The 18,602-nt window shown below is 33.4% G+C and overlaps 1 protein-coding gene across 3 annotated transcripts in view; it reads left to right on the forward strand.

Annotated features, from left to right (window-relative positions):
* Positions 1 to 18,602, forward strand: part of LOC145255686 (uncharacterized) — a 268,787-nt gene that overhangs the window by 112,717 nt on the left and 137,468 nt on the right. For all 3 annotated transcript variants that reach the window (XM_080114252.1, XM_080114254.1, XM_080114253.1), the window contains exons 5-7: positions 8,703 to 8,826; positions 13,032 to 13,201; positions 14,327 to 14,405. In XM_080114252.1, coding sequence (XP_079970378.1) covers positions 8,703 to 8,826; positions 13,032 to 13,201; positions 14,327 to 14,405 — 373 coding nt within the window. The remainder of the gene's footprint in view (positions 1 to 8,702; positions 8,827 to 13,031; positions 13,202 to 14,326; positions 14,406 to 18,602) is intronic.

The following is an 18,602-nucleotide window of genomic DNA, read 5'->3' on the forward strand; positions in this document are numbered from 1 at the left end:
ATATATATACTTGTGAACCCGTGCGCTCCCCCACTCGACGGCTTGGCAGAAGAGAAGGTGAACGATAAGAAAACCATGCCACACAGCGTTGGGGTCAGCGTTTCTTGTCGAGCGTCGGGTCATGTAGTCTAATAGCAGTAGGTTGAGCCAAACAGGCATTCCCTGCTCTTTTTGAAGAGATGTTGTTTTTTGCTGATCGTACTACCGGTGAATGCCAGCAGGTTTGTTTATGACTGTATTTGCAGAATCATAGTGCACTTTCAGTAGCGCTATCCCCCCGTTTCGAACTTGTGTCACATACTTTTGAGGTTGGAAGAATGTGGTTTACTTTGTGCGCATCAGATCCTTCCTCGTAGTAGTGCAGTATGGACTCAGTTCTAACAGACGCATTCTCTTCTGTATTACTTCGTCATTTGAGAGTGGTGGTTGATGCAGTGTCGGGAGATGCTCACGGTTATATTCATAGTTATTTTTGAAGAACCAGAGTGCAACTTCGGAATAGATGCCTCTCCCTCCCTCCCTCTCTCTCTCTCTCTCTCTCTCTCTCTCTCTCATACATATACACACTTTCAGGCCCTGTGTCACAACTTCCTGTACTGGGCCGCTACAATAAAGAAGTATGATTCTTTTGATTGTTATGTTGGTCGGGGTGTTTACGTTGAGGGCGCACAACTGGAACAAGTTCATCGGAACACATTCCTTTAATATATTTGTAAAACAAACACAGGGATGCAACACTGCGACGATGAGACATGGGGCGAAGCTTGGTAGACAGTGTGTAATCAGTTGGATTAGCGGCTCTTTCTAGATCCAGTCTAATTGGGAAGGATTAGTGGTTGGCGTACCGACCCAAATGTGGCAACACTATTCTATGCATGAGAGCTATTGCACGTCCTTTCTGGTATATCATTTAACCCTTCAATGCTCTCACATAAAGTATGACCACCAGACAGTGCAACTGATGAGCCAAGTATCCTGATTGCTTCGGATGTTGTTGCGGGCTCGTCATGTTTGTGTATAAAAATATTATGATATATCGATCTTGTCCTTGGCGGTGAACGAATACGGGTTAGTGAAGAAAAAGTACGCACAGAAACCGAGGGAGTGGTTTTCTTGCAACTGATTGTCAGTCTTTTTCAATTTCGAGTTGATATTAAATAACAACCCTAACCCTACGCATCCACCTTCAAATGTCCATTCTAGGGTTTTGTCTACGCTGTCAATATAGCCATGCTCACAGGGTGTTTATTTAGCTACGGTGGATCTTATGTAATAAATAGGTTTATTAGTGGCATTATGCTGGTTGATTGGTTGCTTTTGTTTTACGGCATATCAACCCTTTTCGGGTTATTTAATGCCGAATCCAAAGATTTTGAAGAAAAATTTTTTTAATAAAATATATTTGTTGTTTTCAAGCCGGTTTCTATTTAACCCATAGTTGGAACCCTAACAGGTACTACAAACTCTGGGTCAGAGTGGACCTGGGAGCAATGGTAATTAAAAGGTGGCTCCACACTCCCCAACGCCCACTAGCTGGGGCCTGACAACTGGATATAGTTTAAGGTCATATCCAGGACCCCCATTGAGGAACTTTTACCCTCTGCAGGGGGGCAGTCGGTGTATTCTAATGCCCCACCGACAGGGCCGGCATTATGCTGGATAGAAAAAGAGATAGAGGAACAAAGATATCAGCGAGGGATTAATTTTGGATTTTGTTATATTTTTTACATTTTCTATTATATTGGCTGTGCAAATTCATTTTATATGTGTGTATTATTTATTTCATTATTTTATTTACGATACTTTGCATAGGCTTATTAATATATACTAGCGGAACCTGTAGAAATTCCACAGGGGACTCTTTCATATGTAATATATTGATGTTGGTATTCTTTATATGTTCAGCGTAAATGGAGACGCTTTGATATCATTGTAGCTCTTTTGTTAAAACTGCAAAAGTATTTCTCTAAGCTAGCAGGAATGCCCGGATTTACCCGATCGTAAAGTACGCCTAAATATATTTTAATTCTTGCAGATTCCGTGTATATTATTATAGGGTTAATGTTCTATCGATCTTTATATATTAAAAAATTACGATTTAAAAAATAACAAAAAATTATCAATATGACTTGACTGCATCAGCTTGAATCAATACCGAAACTAAAACATATGATATATATATATATATATATATATATATATATATATATATATATATATATATATATATAGCTATAGTCTTATTTGTAGTATTCCGAATTTTACTGGGTTTATATAATTCAGTAATCGTTCATATACCAATAAATTTTAAGCCAAAAAGAGATGACTTAAACTGTAAGCTACAAAATGATCATATTTCATAATTGAGCATTCATATATTGTTTTAATAAAAACCAATGCATCAGAGAATGCGTTGATAGCAACAAATAGTGTATTTTATCGTTAGTTACAATTGTTTCAAGACTATTCGGACAAATCCAAACATTATGTCGTTTCAAACTTTTCACAAGAACAGCCTTTCTTTAGACTTATTGAATAAAAAACACTTTAACAATAAAACATTATGGAAACCATTTATAAGGAAAAGAAAACAAGCGAAAGTATTTTACCTATATCGCATCCTTTTTAAAGTATTTTTTAAAGATTTATATATTTACCTATTTTCGTATCTCCATTAAAAAAATTTTTTCAAACAAATTATCATACAATGTTACCACTAATTACCTATGTCCATTTAATATGTTTTATTAATACTAATCATTGATTTCTTAAATTAAACTTTTTTATTTCTTTATTCAATTCAAATTATGTTTTCTAATCCGGAATAATCAACTAAGTTATATTGTTGCGATTCTATGTTAGTTTCGTATCTGGAATTTGCTTTGTTTATTTACAAAAATATCGACTAACCTATTTATGTGATTTAAGAAAATTTTTGTTTAAAAATTATTCAACAAGGGGAAAAAGTTTTACATTACTTTATACTTAGTTTATTCTCATTCTTCATTTAAAATCAATTTATTTTTTATTTTTTATTTGCTTTCGTTCCTACCTATTAAGATTTACGATTATCGGATATTTTAGATGTAGAACGGGAGGTGATTCTATACGTTCGAAATTTTAAAGGTTTAGTTGAATTATAAGTTACCAAAAACCTAATATGTATCCAAAACGTTGAAAGAGAAGTAACTCAAGCCGTTCGATATTTTAATATTTATGCACGTTTGTAGGTTTGGTAAATTCCTAATATGCATTTATGATTTATTTATTAATTAAAGAAACCCAATTAAAACTAGGCTAACCTATTCAAAATATAAGCTTGTAATGCATAACTTAACCATGATACTGATTTGATTACCAAAGATTAAACCTACGTTTGACATCCAACCATAATTTTCTGAGGTTATGCTTGGCTTTAATACAAGAATAACAATTCGGAAATTAAGTTATTAAATACTTATCTAATTATCATAATACATATTCTATTAATAAGTATTCTAATAATAAATCTAATCTTTAGTTCCATGTACGTTTTACTCCAATGAAAGCGGGGATTCAGCTTGACTTTTTGGATTTAATCGTTCAGAAAAAGAGTATTATTTAAAAAGCTAGGATTTTTCAAGTTTTACTGATATAAAAACAGTATCAATTAATCCCCATTCTTTAATTACTAATATTGTTTTTTGTTGTTTTTTATGTTTTTGAATTCATATTGCTAATTTTTGTTAAGCTATTTTATTTATCTAGAAACGGTATCAAATATTTCGCCATCAATATGGCTAAAATTGTGTTCCCAGTTTTGAAACAATATTGCTAATCTTTGTTAATCCTTTTTATAGATCTAAATTTCCTACCTAATAATCCGTTGTTCTTATTTCTAAAAATGTGTTTCTAGTGTAAAATATAAGATTCCAGATTTGCTTGCTAGATTTGAATCATTCATCACATCTAATTTACATCATTCTGAGCTATTTAACTCTATATTAACTTTGGCCTTACACTCAAGAACCTTTATTTTTCCCAGAATTTTTTTTCTCTCAACTACATTTAAGATGTGATAGCAAAATTCTATTTCTATGAAGGCATCACTGTATAGCATCCAGCCTTTTATTTAATATTTCTTCTTTAGAATTCACTATGTAGAAGAAGTAAACACAGATTGCACCTTTTTGATTTCCCAGGTCTATACTTACTATTCTTATCTACTATTGACCATTTCAATTCAAAATCTTTTTTGTTTTTATGAAATTCCCTGACCCAATCACCTAATGCAGTTGTATTCCCCTTTTCATTTCTAATGCTGATTCTTGTACCACCCCCTTCTATCATTAACACCTTCTCTATTAGTTTCCATCTCCGGTTCATTTTTGAAGGATACATGGTTTCTGTATCTTTCCTTAAAGACGCATTTCGTGGCTCCAAGATATACCTTCTTAATATTATCGGCCTTAATCTCACATTTGTACACTATTTCTGAGGTTAGGCATTTGCCACCCAACGGAGATATATATGACGTGAGTTCTTTCAGCGATAATCGAAACCGACACTAAAATTTATGAAGAATTCTTGGTAAAATTATTTATTAAAAAATAGATAACTTAAGTGCCATAAGCTATAATAAAAACCGAAACCAAAATTTATGAAGAAGTCTTGGTAAAATTATATATTACAAGAAATTGATGTCCATAACCATCAACCGAGAATCACTCGGATATAAGTTTGACACACAAAATAAATAATACACACGCTATCTTGTGTGTGTGGGTGTTATATATTTTATATATATATATATAACTTACATATATATGTTATATATTGTATATAACATATGTATGTTATCTATGTAACATATATTTATATACTATATATATATATACTTATATAACCAGTAGAGTTTAGTTTCCTAGAAGTACATCCAATGAAACAACATGTGTCTACCAAAATAGTGCTCAATGAGTGAACAGAGCAGGTATATTAATTTTATTTATACAAACATTAATGGCTACATATGTGCATACATGTTTCTGTAATCACCCACGTTGGGGGATTACGTCTTCAGGCCAAGAATTACCGTCGAAAGTGATATTTCCACCAAATACATTTTCCCATGTCATTTATCAAGTTAGCATGCAACCTGGGTGGGAGTCATAAAAAACGGTAAAAGGATGAGTGAGGTCTTTTGAAGATAATAAACATCTTTTTTTTTTCCAAGCTAACTTTTGGTTTTTATGGCATAAGGTACTTGAGAATTTAGTTTTCTTGTCTTGGAGTCTGTAAGTTAAGAACCTTAGCAATGGTCAGCTAAGTACTGACCGGTGCCTTTTAATCTACATCCACCCACACACACATGCAACACACATACAACACACACATACACAGACACTGCCACACACACACACACACACACACACACACACACATTAATACGTATATCCAAAAGCGAATCCATGCTGTACGCTTTTTTTTTATTATTCACAACACACATACTGAAACTAGACAATAACTCTGAAACTACGCATGAATAGAATCAAAATTAGATTAAGGTAAATAAAACAAACCAAAAATAAATAAAATTAAATAAAAATAAATATAAATAAAAAAATAAAATAAAATTGAAACAAATAAACAAATAAACTATGAATAAATATAAAACACGAAAGTTATCTAAACCCCACATGTACCTATATACATATATTAATATACTTATAAATGCCTATACTTTGCCACACCCGCGCATATACACACACACACATTACAGACATACAGAGACGAATAATAGCGTTTTTCTTTACTTCTGTAGCGTGGTAACCCCTTCGTACATTCAATAGTATGCTACCACACTCCAGACGGGTGTATATATATATACACACACACATATACATATATATATATACATATATATAAACACACACACATACACACATGTATACATATATATACATATGTATATATATACATATATGCATACACACACATACACACATATATAACATATATATATATATAAACAACATTCGGACATTCATACATTCTTGTAGTCTATATTGTTACAACAATCATATACGAGGCAGCCTATTCTAATAGTTCAGAAATATATATGCATATACATACATCTACATACAATACACACAGAAATACATCCATATCCAAACATACACACAGATATATAGATACACATATATAAATATACAAACATACATGCATACATAAGATATACTTATACATACATACTCACACAAATATAGACATATACATATATACCTGTACCTTGCAACCAAATGATACATCTAAAGTAGAAACAGACATGAATACATTTACCATATAAATTCCCTTTTTCTATCAAACTCTACACGCATAGTTATATTTCATAGCCCCACCCGCTTGTTACATTTTCCTAAGTTATAGGTTTTTTCGTAAAAATTTACACTACGTAAAAGTTTATATTGAATTCAGCATGAAGTTCATAGGCCTATCCTCATATTAAGCAAACACTCTTTCGATGGTAAGGCAGATATACATAAGATGTATCACGATACAATAATAATATATAATGACACATGACAGAAATCAAAGTATTTAGGTTATACAAACCGAGTACACAAGCTTATATATTGTAGTACTTACCTTCATCTTTGTTTATTCACCCTAATTTCCTTATCCCCTTTTCTTTCATTCCCCCTTCATTCCTTACTTTCTTTCATCTATATATTTCTTCATTTTTTTTTTTTTAAATTACTTATCCTACCCGGGTATACAAAGATCTTATATCCATACATGCACACACCCAAAAATATCCATATGCATACATTATTACGAGGTTCACTCAAAAACAATCTATTACTCGTTTGGTTACAAATATACCTTCATACAGGTACTTGTTTCGGTTAGTAATACCATAACTGCTCGATGAAATAGAATATTAAGCGACTTACGTAACCCATACCGGTATGATCATAGTTGCGATCTCACTTATCCTCTTTGTGGGGGGGGGGTTATTTGATGGGGGTTAGTTGTACTCATAGTTGTTCTAGTCTACTAATTTAGAGTTCTTTAAGTGTGTGTATTCTGAAATGTTTGCAGGATATAGCAGTTTCTTTTTTAATATTTAATAATTTATCTCTGTCTTTAAACCTAGTTATCTCAAGTTTTTCTGATAAGCATAATGGACATGGTGAGTTCAATGAGTGGCAAGTATTTGCCCTCCTAATAATCTTCCATTCTATACTAGGTGTTTTATTTTCTCTAACTAATTTCCAGTAGTATAACGATAAGGAAGTGTCCTTTTCATATGTTTGATTACTCATCGAGCGTGTATGTCCATAGAATCTATTTTTGAAAGTCATTTGGGTACTCCCTATGTAGAATCTTTCGTCCCTTGGGTTCTCCACCGGGAATATCCTAGCTTGGTATACCACTGATGAGGTCAGACATTCATTTTTTATTGGGCATTCCTCAGGCTTTTTACAGTTACATTTATTCACCGCAGTGTTTGCACTGTTATTTTCATCTTCTCTATTTGTCGTCTTTAAAATTCTTCCATTATGCTTTTTTATAATCCTTTCTAAGTTATCACTACAGCTATAACTTAATTTTAATGTATTTTTATTAAATATTTTATGTAATATATTATTTGGTGGGAAATGCTTGTTAATAAGTTGTAAACAATGTTTACAAAATGTCTACGAACGTGCGTAGACATTTTGTAAACATTGTTTTTAATAATACTTCTATTATGTTTTAAACGACTGTAATAGTTTATTTTGGAAGTATATTTCATAAATAAAATTGACAACCCACTTTAAAAACAGAAATTACGAGTTTTATATATTTTATTCGCAGTTTTTTGTTGACTCTTCTGGCGGCCATGTTGTAAGCCCTAACGGTATTTTTGGAGATTACCAATAATTGTTCATTAATTTTTCTATATGAGGAGATAAGGAACGATATATATATAGGACTGCCGACTGTCATCACGACGGTTCTAGGTTCGATCCTTGGCTTGGGAGAGGTGTTAGTCTAGCGGCACTGATGAGTTGTGAAACAACGAAACAGGTCTGTATGTCGATGACTAAAATATATTTTATAAAGCTCCCCTCTTCGGTAGAGCACTCTCGTAAATTATCTTACTCGCTACTTAATTTAGCTGAAATAATGCGAAGCTCGCGCTTTGTTTACAAACAAACGTTTGAGCCCTCTACGAGTAGCGGACAGATGTTTATTTAAATAGACGTTCGGACAGTTTAATTTCGGCCACCGATTCCGTAGTCAGGGGGTAGGACTGCCGACTGTCATCACGACGGTTCTAGGTTCGATCCTTGGCTTGGGAGAGGTGTTAGTCTAGCGGCACTGATGAGTTGTGAAACAACGAAACAGGTCTGTATGTCGATGACTAAAATATATTTTATATATATATATATATATATATATATATATATATATATATATATATATATATATATATACATTAAAGATAATTATCAACGAATACGTATTTTGTCATTTTCTGACTCACCATCGTGGCTGACCCTAGCGAGATTTGAAACTCAAACCTCAGAAACTGAAAATCCAACACATTATTAGTAAATACCGCTAGTTGAAGAAATGTATCGCTTTTATTGACGTTATTTATTTACTTATTTATTATTTTTACGAATTTAGACTGTCTTAATTATCTTTTTCGTTATTTTTTTTATCAATTACAGGTGGCCGAGCCGTCGTCGATGATGGCTATCTCACGTCGTGCACCCAGAAGGACCGGGAAACCCTCATGAGCAATAGTAAGACACCTAAGTCAGCTTTGAGCAGCTTAAAAAAGAATTCCTTGCCGTAAGTTATCTTGATCTATATGCCTCTTCATCGCAATTATGCTTGGGAAGGTGTCGAGTCTTCTCTCGGCCTACCAACTAGAATATTAAGTCAAACTTATTTATTATTCGAATATATCCACAAAGAATTTTTATATATTTGAATTTTGAAAGAGTATAATTTCCTATTGGATGGTAAGGCAGCAATTACTCACATTAAACTTTTTATTGTAATCGCGAGAGACAATGCATGAAACCACTTATGCAAGGAGGTAAATGAATAATCAAACCAAAATCAAAATAAAAATACTACTTAAAAATAAAAAAATATACCCAATAATAAATGGATAGATTCCGACTAGAAAGACAGCAATTTTTCCTTTTTTGTCAGAAGCATCTATAATATAAATCTCACCTGTCTTTTTAAATGTATGTATGTATGTATGTATGTATGTATGTCAGCCTAAAACTTTCAACTAAGGCGACGAATTTTCACGAGATCGCTATCGTTTTGAAGCTCAACGCTTTGGATGACAAATATCGATAAATCGGCTAAAAACATTAATTCCGTCACTCTCAACTGGACACTTTTCTAAAAGGAGGGGTCGCTTTTTCGCTGATATTTTCGAAAGTCATCCCTGCTTTTCTATTGACTAGCCTTAATTTAAACCTTCAGTCTCGCGATAGACGCAACGGTGAAGACATCACGTTTTTGTTGTTTTGTTTTGTTTTTCACGTTTTTTTCCTCCTTAGCGGTATGGGTTCGAGCCTGCCTGCCTACTACCACTTTTTTTTTTTTTTTTTTTTTGCTCAACACACACATCCAAACACTCGTGACACGCCGGTCACCCAGGCTAGTCGTTCACAGAATGTGAAGATTCCGACTATAAAGACAGCAATTTTTCCTTTTTTTGTCAGAAACATAGCTCATAAAATTTGAACATTAAGTGACAGAATAAGTGTAACGAGATTTACGACGTTGGCGAAAGAAAACCCAGAGTCAACTTTTTACTTCTGGCCATTTTGTTTTTGATAATGTGTTATTCTTAAATTATCGTTGCGATATATTTTATTTTAATTTGCTAATCTCTGTTTTTGAATTTTTTAAATAAGGATTGATTATTTGTATTATTTGAATAATTCGGCTTTACTTTTTCATCTTGTGTTATTTTTACAACGTTTTGGTCGATGTAACCTCCACTCTTCTAAATGTGTATCCGTGACGTAATGAATAAAGTACTTGGTTAATTTAGTTGTAAAAGTTACATTCTTCTCGATGCTGAAGGTTCAATAATTGGTGGCGGCGACATTCAAAATACGATTTCGAATTACTTAGAATCCCTATTCAGTCATGACTGATGGCACGAGATCACCCTAGCTGACGTACATTAATATATATGGTTCCGTTCGAAATTCTGTGCACATTTCCGAGTTTAAGAGAAAGATTCTCGAGTTCGACAAGATGGACCTATAGAAGGTCGAAGGTTACATCGACCGAAATGTTGGGAAAATAACACTGAGGATGAGAACAGTAGTTCGATGAATCCCAATGATAGGAATTGCTAATTTGTGTTATGAAATAAATGTCACGTTTTGACATTTCACTCAATTGCAATGAAAAGAAGAATCTCTCTATAAAGCATTTAAGTCTTTTGTAATCTAAATAAATAAATGCAGTAGTTCCTTTTGTGTTACGATTAATACGCAATACTGTTAAGAAGATAACATTTAGAAATACGATAAATATAGATAGCATTGATGAAAGCCCTCAGACACAAATGCAAATCCTAATTTGCATGTCTGTTTATAACTGTCTACAATAAATTAATGTTTATCGTTATTCAATTGCAATTTTATAGTCTTATTCCTTTTATGCATATGCAATAGTCCCGTCAATATAAATTAATTAAAACACGACTAGTGGGGTCTATGGAAATTCCACAGCGGACTCTTTTATGTCTAATATATTGATGTTGGCATTATATGGATGTTCAGTGTGCTTGGAAACACACTAATATTATTGTACCACTTTTGTTGAAACTGCAAAATATTTATCTAAGCTAGCAGGGACGTCCGGCGTAGCCCGGTCGTAAAACTCGCTTACATATAATATTTTAATTTATGCAGATTTCGTATATATATATATATATATATTATTATAGTCAATTTTCTATTGATTCTTATATATCATAAAGTTGTGATTTCAAAAATTAGAAATATATCCATATGACTTGGGTGCATCAGCTTGAAACCAAAACTAAAACTTATAAAGAAAAAAACATATATCGATACTCCTATAATGTTTTTTGTCTTTTTGCGTATTGATATTCATATTGAGAACCCTTTTTTCTATTTATTTAAAAAGAAAATACAACTTTGTTTTATATTGGCTCATGGAATTGCATTCATCTGCAAAAGATCTAACTAGATTGCATATTGTTTTAAACATTCATTTTAATTAATTCCCTATTAGTTTTTTCGGTGTTCTTATGGAATGATCATCTTTAGTAAAATATTACGTGTAATTATATTCATGCAGATATTCTGCATGAGTAATACTTGCATGATATTTGCGTAAAACGGTTATAGTAAACACCAATTCTTTCTATATTTATTTATGTCTGTATATATATATATTTGTTTTTAAAATATGCCTACCAAACTCCTCCACCTGTTTTTGGTTGACATCATTAAACTTAATATATCGGGTATTCGAACCCATGCAAAACTTTATATTTGAGTTTTAGCCATAGAAAATCAGTCCAAAAGTGAGAAATTAAAAAAAAATGGAATTTGCTATGTAAAGGTAGAACGACGGCATTACGAATATGCATGCGTAACGCAATAGCTATTGGTTCATATTTTAATATGCAACAAACATACTTTCATTTCTTCACCCAAAACTGAGCACTTTCCTACAGAGAGGGGTCGCTTTTTTCACCGATATTTTCGAAAGTTATCCCCTCTTTTCGATTGTCTAGCCTTAATTTAAACTTACGTCACTTCCGGTTTGGCGGTGGTCGTAGCAGCGAAGACGTCACGTTTCTCACTGTTCTTTTCCTCCTTCGCGGTCCGGGTTCGACCCTGCCTTCCTACTACCACTTTTTTTTTTTTTTTTGCTCAACACACACCTCTAAATACCCGGGCAACGCCGGGCACTCATGCTAGTTTATAATAATATTTTTAGATGATAAACCGCTCTTTAGTAGTAATCAGGCGTTCATTTTTTGACAAAAATATTGTATCGTTTTATCAAATGAAACTACAAAGAAACGACAGCCTTCTAGCTGCGACCAAAACATGTTTTGCAAATGTGTACCTAAATGTTTGTATGAATAAATGTCTTTATAGTTATTAACGCTCTATTTATTCTTGAGCACTCTTATATAAACACAGTAAGGATTATCTGTAGAAGTAAAATTATATTACTACAGTTAGGTATGTGTATATGTTTAAATTCTGGAACGCGGCTGCTAGGCGTACAGGGTTAGAATGTGGGCTATATTTTAGTGTAATTTAGTTATACAAAAGTACTAATCAGAATGTGAATGCTTTTCCCTGAAATTTTAAGAATAAGTATCAGACATCAATTAAAAAGTATTCCCCAGCTTCAGTTTCTTTGGAGTATATTAAATGTTTTATAGGATATTTGAGCACAATTTCCGATTTGTAAAGTTTAATATATGAGGCTTCTGTAAAATTTGGCCTGTAGTTATCAGCCACCAATTAAAAAAGATTTTCTAGAATTCCATTTTTTTGTGAAGACCGCTTAAGCTTAAACATAAAATTTTGGACATTTTCTACAGTAAAAATTTTGTCATGGATTTTGATTGTTATTAGAATAAGAATTCTAGAGCATAGGTTTAGTATAATTATATATTGCTTTTACTGTTTATAAGGGGGGATCAACGTGGTGTAAAACGGTTCTGTTCAGGTAAGTAATTTTTACCAATTCTGAGACGTGTGTTTCTCTAGTATTTTTTCATAAATAACCGTTCTTCTTCTTCATCTTCTTCTTCTTCTTCTTCTTATTATTATTATTATTATTATTATTATTATTATTGTTGTTGTTGTTGTTGTTGTTGTTGTTTTTTGTTATTGTCGTCGTCGTCGTCAGATGATTATCTTATCGTGTAAACATTGATTAGAAAAAAAGAACTAATATACCATGACTTGCATTAATATTTGCTTTTATTTATTTTTTGTTTGTTTGTTTGCCGCTCCTAGGTCTCAAAATCTCAAGAAACTGGCTCCTGCGGGACTTTTAATAACTTCTGATTCTTCTTCTGCCTGTCAATCTGCTACGTCAGGTCTGACTCCAAAATCTTGCATGAAGGTCCGAGAAGTCACGTTCTCGCGAGAAAACACAATGCTTTCATACAATTGTGACTCTGAAGGTAAAACCGGTTTCTCACATTTCCTTGGTAACATCGGGTGGGTGATCCGTCTATATTCACCACATGTTTCGTTCGAATCAGAAAAACAAAAACAACATAAAAAACAGCGAATATGATGGAAAAAAGGGAAAATAAAAAATATACGAACGAAAAATGGCATAAATAATTAAAAAATTTTAAATCGAAAAAAAAATGTCCGATACGTCGGTGAGAACGAGCAACCTGAAGGCAACCACGCTGTCAATATAACCACTACTCTACGATCGCATTAGCGAAGTAACCGTTGTTTTTACTATTTAAACTAATTCAAGAAAGAACTTTTTCGCGCATGCGTGTTTGGCTAAATTGTCATGAAGGAACGACTTTTTGCTACCTTCTCTCATTGCGAACCTCTAATTCTGTAGGAAATAATTGACCTTTCTTTTTTTTTAATTTTCACATATTATTCGACAAAGACATCGCCCTTCCAGACGGTACCGGTTTCGACCCGGTCCGATGCCGCTGAGAAAAGTTTTAGGCAGACATACGTACATACATACATACGTACGTACGTTTAAACAGACTGGTGAGATTTATATAATAGATAACTAAACTGCGGTTTAGTAATTCGTCAAGTACTTTTTAGTTTCAAACTGAAACGCGTCAGATTAATGTAAATTCTGTTTTTAATTTATAGTTTTAACGACGATTTTATTGCCATCTTAACCTTGGTAACCCAATAAAACTTTCAAACTTAGGGCTGACAGACCAAAAACAATGGCATTTGAAACTTAAATTTGACAGACTAAAACAAATCGTAGTTCAAACTTAAACGTTGCACACCCAACTTCGGGTGATGTGTCTTACAAGTCTTACTATGTTTTTTTTTATCGACTTTCTGAAACAACTGACACCATGGACAAGGAGTTTTATTCTTTGTCATTTTCCCAAATAATTCTGTATTTTATTTATTCTAATAATTCTGAAATCCATCTGCAGAAGAACCGGCATTAAAAGCATGTTTCGATAAATAAAAGTACCAAAATGTATTTGAGATGTTTGGATAAGGATTAAAATGTTTGAAACTGTGATAACCTAAATTTTATGCAAGAACTGTTTTTTAAAGTTTTGCTGATTTTATTTCAGGCAACAAAGAATTGACAAAAAAGTCTTCAGACGATTCCAGCTTGACTGCATCTAAGAGTGACTTGCATCAATTTGCCCGGTGAGTTACAGCTGTTCTTACTAAATCCATTTACTTTAGATGACTTTCCTTCGAATTCCAATTTCTCGCGTTTAATTGGTAATTAATAATGCATGTTGTCTGTGCGTGGCATTAGCGATAATAGTGCTGCCTTATCGTCTTAAAAGTGTGCTTCCTGATGATGGCAAGGTAGATTAAGTGTTGTAATCTACTATTTTCGCTTGCCGGAGTCATGAAGATATTCTTATACAACGAGAGCCGTGTTTGAATAGAAAAGTCAGAAACGACATCAAAGCAGAAGTTCATTAAACGGTCGGGAACATCTGTCTTTTATTTATTTTTTTTTTTACTGACAACTTAAGCAAGCGGAGACAAAACCTGGCCGTAAGGTTAGGAAAGGTCTCGTACAATTTAGCTAGATGTAATGAGATAAGAATCTGTCTATATTTATATATTTATAAGATCTGTCTATATTTATCTGTTTACTGATCTCTCTCTCTCTCTCTCTCTCTCTCTCTCTCTCTCTCTCTCTCTCTCTCTCTCTCTCTCTCTCTTTCGGGAGCAACAATCTTCATATAAGGATTATATCCTACGCTGGTTTTGCGAATAATCCAAATCATTTATATTAATAAACTTTATAAATAAACATTGGCGTAAAATTGTTTTATCTACAGAGGATAAAGAATCAGCCGATGAGGTCTGCCTTTTTTTTGGGGGGGGGCTGACAACTTAAGCAAGCGGACACGAACGTGGCCATTGCTTGAGGTTCCCAAGTGAAGTTAGCGGAGGTCTCGTACAATGGAAGTAAGTGTAACGAGACAAGTGATCTATCTCTTTATCTATTTGTATGTCTAACGCTCTCTTTCTATCTCTCTCTTTCTATCTCTCTCTTTCTATCTCTCTCTTTCTATCTATCTCTCTCGCTCTTTCTCTCTCTCTCTCTCTCTCTCTCTCTCTCTCTCTCTCTCTCTCTCTTTCTGGTGCGGCAATTTGCATATAAAGTAATTGTTTTTTATGAATGATACGATTTATCTACATTAATTAAAACTAACGTCGGGGTTTTAGTGTGTTATCTACAGACGATCACGGACGTAGATCCATAACGACGACGACCACAACGGCGACTACGACGACAATACTAAATGTAACATATAACAATATCTCGGCGTTTGATCTTATCGTCCTGCTCCGGTACCATAATATCCGGAAGCAGAATAGTAACCTTTCTGTTTGGAGCAGAGATTGCTCATTATCTTAAGCTCATGCTGTGAATAAGATCAAAAAAACTTCTTATTTGCTGGTAACGCCGTTCGAACAAATAAGTTCGTCTTCTGTTAGGGTCAATCCTCCATATGTTTGGAGCATAAGTCAGAGTTTGTAATTTTCTAGCTGAAATAAAATGAGTTATAATATTTGCGTCTTAGAAAACCATATTTTATTTCAGTTTTATTAGGGTGTACCAAAAGTTCGTAAACACTTGCAAAAATTGTAATTTTATTTACCAAGTAATAACAACAACAAAAAAAAGATTATTCCTCAAAATAAAAACCACCATTTTTCAAGACTTTCTGTCATCGATCTTCAAGTTTTCGGATCTGGTCAAAGTACCATACAACTAAGTAATTGACTGCAAATTTCAACTCGTCTGTTGGTTTCTGCTTCGGTGAGTCTAAACGGATCTTGGCGCAGCTTTTTGAGAACAAAATCAAGTTGGTTCAAGTGTTGGTGAATTGTCGATTTTTCAATTCCAACCTCATTAGCAAATTCTTGGGTGCTTGATGAAAGCGCAATGTCCAACCCGGTTTGAAAGTCTTCATCATCCAACTTTAACGGCTGTTCTGAACGAGGTTTATCTTCAAGACTCATGTCGCCAGAATCGAAACGCTTATACCACTTTAAGATCACCGCACATGCAATTGTTCCTTCACTTTCGACAATTACAAATATCTTATGTCGCTGTCCTGGTTAAAAAAAAACTCGCTTTCAGCAGTAACGAATCAAAACTCGCAGCTCAATTTCATCAATTGTCATCTGCAATAAAAAGATGAAAATCACTGTAACAATATAAACGCAAAAAAAAAAACGAAACAATTAAAAATTGCATAAAAATTCAATTTTTCACAAGTGTTTACCAACTTTGGAACAACCTAATATAAATACCTCTACTGTTTGAAAGCGTCATAATTGAAGAAATTTAGAAATCGTTCGGAGATCAATCAAAATGCAGATTTCTTAAACTTCTCGTGCGAACCAAGGCACTAAACCATTGAGATATAAAATAAAGATTTTCAATAACAACAGAAGATTTCGTGCGGCTAAATAACAACGGACGTCTATAAGATACTGTTTCGGAAGACACTTTTATGAGTCGAAAATTTGAATTATAAATAAACTAGCAGTTCAGCCCGACTTTACTCGGGCCCTATGTAATGTTCATAACTTTATGTGCTTATATATAAATATATATATATATATATATATATATATATATATATATTAAAAAGTATGCCACATGTCCAGGAAACCTACATTTAAAATTTCAAGTGCTTGGACCCAAAATTGACGAAGGAGTTTGGTAGAGTCTGCAAAAGTCAACTCTTTCGATTTTGACCTCTTGGCAGCAAAATTGTCGCCCCAAAACTGATTAACAAGCTTGCTGGATGTCTAAATACCCTTTATGTAAAACTTTAAATGTTTAGATCCAAAATTAGCTGCATAGTTTCCTAGAGACCGCAAAATTCAAATCCTTCGAACTTTGCCACCTTAGCAGCCAAATTTTCGGCAAAAAAACGAGTAAAAAGCTAGTCCTGTGCCTGAATACACTTTGTGTAAAATTTCCAATGTTTAGAGCAAAAATTGGCTGACTAGTTTGCTAGAGGTTGCAAAAATGCAATCTTTTGAACTTTGACCCCTTGGCAGCAAAATTTTCGGCCAAAAAACGAGTAAAAATCTTTTCCTTGGTCTAAAATTTCAAATGTTTAGAGAAAAAATTGTCGAAAAGGTAATTTTTTTTAAACTTTGACTTCATAATATTTATTGTTTTGGGCTCAAATCAAATTAAAAAGTTTAATCCATGTCTAAGTAAGCTACATCCAAAATTTCAAGTGTCTCGAACCTAAATTGGCGGAGGAGTTTAGTAGAGTTTTATAAGGTCAAATCGTTGAACTTTTATGCCTTGACAGCTAAATTTCTGGCCGAAAACCGATTTAAAATATTTCCCCTAACCTCAATACACCATTATGTCAAATCTTGAGTCTGTAGACTGAAAATTGACAGGGAAATATACACACACAGACAGACAATTTCACTTTTATAGCTATATAGATATGTGTATTTAAAAAAGTATATGCATATGTATTAGCCTCTGAATCGTTTTTATGTTTCTTCAATTGCAATGCTTTAAAACAGCGGAGATACTTAAAAACTTACGGCATAGTTCAAGTTGACACACGGAGTTTTCTAAGATCTCCGAAGATAAGCATCGTTGAGCCTGGTCAGTACTAAAATGGGTGACCATTTTATAATTCCAGGTACTGTATGTGCTCTCCGCTTATCTCGGCATTGTTTTGCACTTCTCTTTGCCACTGGACTCAAGCAGTGCCGATGCAGGAGATGTGTAGTTAGAGATTGCACAACCCCTGTCTCATAATTACGCGCAAGGCTACCCTCATAATAGTATCCATTGTTTTTCGAGACTGAATGAAGGCACCGCACTTATAAAATTTTCATACTCGTGTATAGCAAAACACTAAACCACGGCCCAAAGGACACTTTCTATTCTCCTTAAATTATGGACCATCTCTTTATATGATCCTACAATAATTGAATTAATCATAATATTTGTTAACAATCTCGTTTGGTTTCCAACAATACATAGCCACTATCTTCCAACAATAAATAGCAACTATTTCCCAACAATAAATAGCCAGTATCTTCTAACAATAAATAGCAAAAATCTTCCAACAACAAATATCCACTATCTTCCAACAATATTTAGCTATTAACTTCCAACAAAAATACCACTATCTTCCAACAACAAACATCCACTATCTTCCAACAATATTGAGCCACTATCTTCCAAAAATAATTACCCACAATCTTCCAACAATAAATATCCACTATCCTGCAATAATAATTAGCCACTATCTTCCAACAATAATTAGACACTATCTTCCAACAATGATTAGCCAATATCTTCAAACAATAAGTAGCCACTAT

The sequence above is a fragment of the Euprymna scolopes genome, chromosome 31 (genome assembly GCF_053919585.1).
Source record: "Euprymna scolopes isolate OS-2025 chromosome 31, ASM5391958v1, whole genome shotgun sequence".
Classification (NCBI taxonomy): Eukaryota; Metazoa; Mollusca; class Cephalopoda; order Sepiida; family Sepiolidae; genus Euprymna; species Euprymna scolopes.